The sequence below is a fragment of the Acanthisitta chloris genome, unplaced genomic scaffold (assembly GCF_000695815.1).
Source record: "Acanthisitta chloris isolate BGI_N310 unplaced genomic scaffold, ASM69581v1 scaffold42846, whole genome shotgun sequence".
Classification (NCBI taxonomy): domain Eukaryota; kingdom Metazoa; phylum Chordata; class Aves; order Passeriformes; family Acanthisittidae; genus Acanthisitta; species Acanthisitta chloris.
Genome location: NW_008677254.1, coordinates 1 through 2,393, shown reverse-complemented (window position 1 = coordinate 2,393; position 2,393 = coordinate 1). Strand labels below are relative to the sequence as shown.

At 45.1% G+C, this 2,393-nt stretch overlaps 1 protein-coding gene across 1 annotated transcript; it reads right to left on the bottom strand.

The window, feature by feature from the left end:
- Positions 1 to 1,389: 1,389 nt before the first annotated feature.
- TP53RK (TP53 regulating kinase) lies at positions 1,390 to 2,005 on the bottom strand (the record flags this gene model as incomplete). The annotated part of the gene is made up of 1 exon (XM_009076420.1): positions 1,390 to 2,005. A coding segment is annotated over one exon (479 nt), but the record flags the coding sequence as incomplete, so codon positions are not given.
- Between the last annotated feature and the right edge of the window lie 388 nt (positions 2,006 to 2,393).

The following is a 2,393-nucleotide window of genomic DNA, read 5'->3' as shown; positions in this document are numbered from 1 at the left end:
CCCAGCCTCTCACCGCTGCCTTCTCCCCCGCGGGTGCAGGATCCGTCCGTGCGGGACATGTCTAGGGACTCGAGCACAAGCCCCATGAGGAGAGGCTGAAGATGCTGGGGGTGTTTAGCCAGGAGGAGGCTCAGAGGAGACCTTAACACCCTCTCCAACTCAGGTGGGGGTTGGTCTCCTCTCCCAGGCAACCAGCAGGAGGACAAGAGGGCACAGACTCAAAGCTCTGCCAGGGGAGGTTTAGGTTGGATATTAGGAAGGTATTTTTTACGGAGAGCATGATCAGGCATTGGAATGTGCTGCCCAGGGAGGTGGTGGATTCACCATCCCTGGAGGTTTGCAAGATGAGACTAAATGTGGCACTTAGTGCCATGGTCTAGTGACCACGGTAGGGTTGGACTTGATCTTAGAGGTCTTTTCCAACCCAGCTGATTCTATGATGATGTCTGTGGCTGTGCAGACCTGAGGCACACTCTATTTTCCCTCTTTTCCACCAGCATTTTCAGACAGCACCGGTGACAGCATAAGAGAACAGAGGATCTGTCCGGGATCAGGATGATGAATCAAGAAGTTCACTGGCTCTTTTGTATGACTACCCAAAGTAAATGATAAAGCTTCACACTGTCCCAGCACACACCTCATAGCACAGAGCACTGATTATCTTCTAGCCCACCCACTGTGGGGTGTGTAAGGTTTTTCCTCTGGGCCATCTTACATTCACACTTTTAGATAACAGTAACCCAGAAAATGAAGTAATATAGAGAAAACTTTACAAGAAAAAGTGCATTACTACCTACCTCTGCCAAGGGACTACCTGGGCAGGCACTGGCAGTACCAGCAGTACCTCTTATAAAGCCCCAAAAATGGAAATTTATAGCAGACTTCCTGCTTAAAGTGAAAGTTTCTGAGCAGAAAAGTGTTCTTGATTAACAATTTTTATATCTCCTTAAGGAAGTGCTATCAATAGAAAGTGAAAAAACCCAAAACTGCTACTGGAAGAAAATAAACCTGGTTTACATTTAGAGCTGTGTTTCAGCATTGTCCATGTCCCAGAATTCAGCTCTCCTGGAAATTTTCAGGATGTGTAGTTATTTATGATGGATTTAAACACTTTGTTGTAAAGCCTTCTGAGAAAAATAGCACATTTGTTTTCCTCAGTCCCTTTAGTAGATGTTCTGGTATGCCCAGGTTAAGAACCTCCTGGAAATTCCTGGTCTACAGGCTGAGAAATACTCCTCTGTATGATTCTAACCACACAAAGTGGATGAGTGGAATGACACTGCAAATTACTTCATAGAAGAAATACTTAACACTTCGGAAAGAAGTGACCTTTAGTTGTTTCTCTCTTGTCAATGCACCAATCTCACAATTACTTTGGTTACTTTGTGACACTTACACTCAGTCAAATGTATTTATTGGAAGACACAGTTATCAAAATAGTCATCTGTGAAATAAAACCAACTAGAAATATAAATAACCCTATAGGCAGAACTTATTATTTCCCCCATCCTTAAGCCCACTCTCTTCTACCCAATCATGGACCTCTTCCTTCCCCTCAGTCGTACCTCATCCAGCTTTTTGATCACAGGACCAGACTTTTTAGATGTAGCTGCATAAGTCTTTAGCAGAGCTTTGAACATTGTCTCAACATCTGGATGAGTGCTAATGAAAGCTTTTTCCAGAACATACAAATCAACTCCTTTATCCTCTGGAAGTGCTGAAATAAAACTGAGTCCAAAGTCTATCAACACCAAGTCCAGCTTCTCCATGGGAGGCCGCAGGAGCAGGTTGGCAGTTGTTAGGTCCCCATGGATGATATCTTCGTCATGCATTCTTGCCAACAGCTCTCCCATCTTCTCTGCTAAGTTCTGCAGGCTACTGGTATCACCTCCACTCCGCTGCACAGCATAAATATGATCTTGAACAGTAATTGAGTCTACAATATCTTCAAGATATATGGAGTTGGTGACATAATCCACGAAGTAGACAGCTGGAGCTGGGATCCCTATTTAAAGGAACAAATCAAATGCCAACAGTTAATGCACAGGATTTCCCAAGTTTAACAAACCACAATCCATACAAGTCTTAGGTAGAAATGCCAGCTAAGATCACGCCCAGCCACTGACAATCCACATCCTGGAATGACCTTGCCAACACTTATGTCCAACTCATCTGCCCTAACCTTCTGCCAGACACCTGGTTAGCAGCTCAAACCTGCAAACAGGAGAGACTCCCTGGTAAATCACACTATGTGCTTTCTGGTCGAGGCCAAGCTGTGTTTTAGGGAGCACTTTGAAAGAGCTGAGTAGCTCTCCTCGGGGTGAGAACTTGCCGCATCCTTCAGGATGGGGCAGGAAGGCCAAGTGTCTGCGCTCTGCTCCGGGCAACGTGCA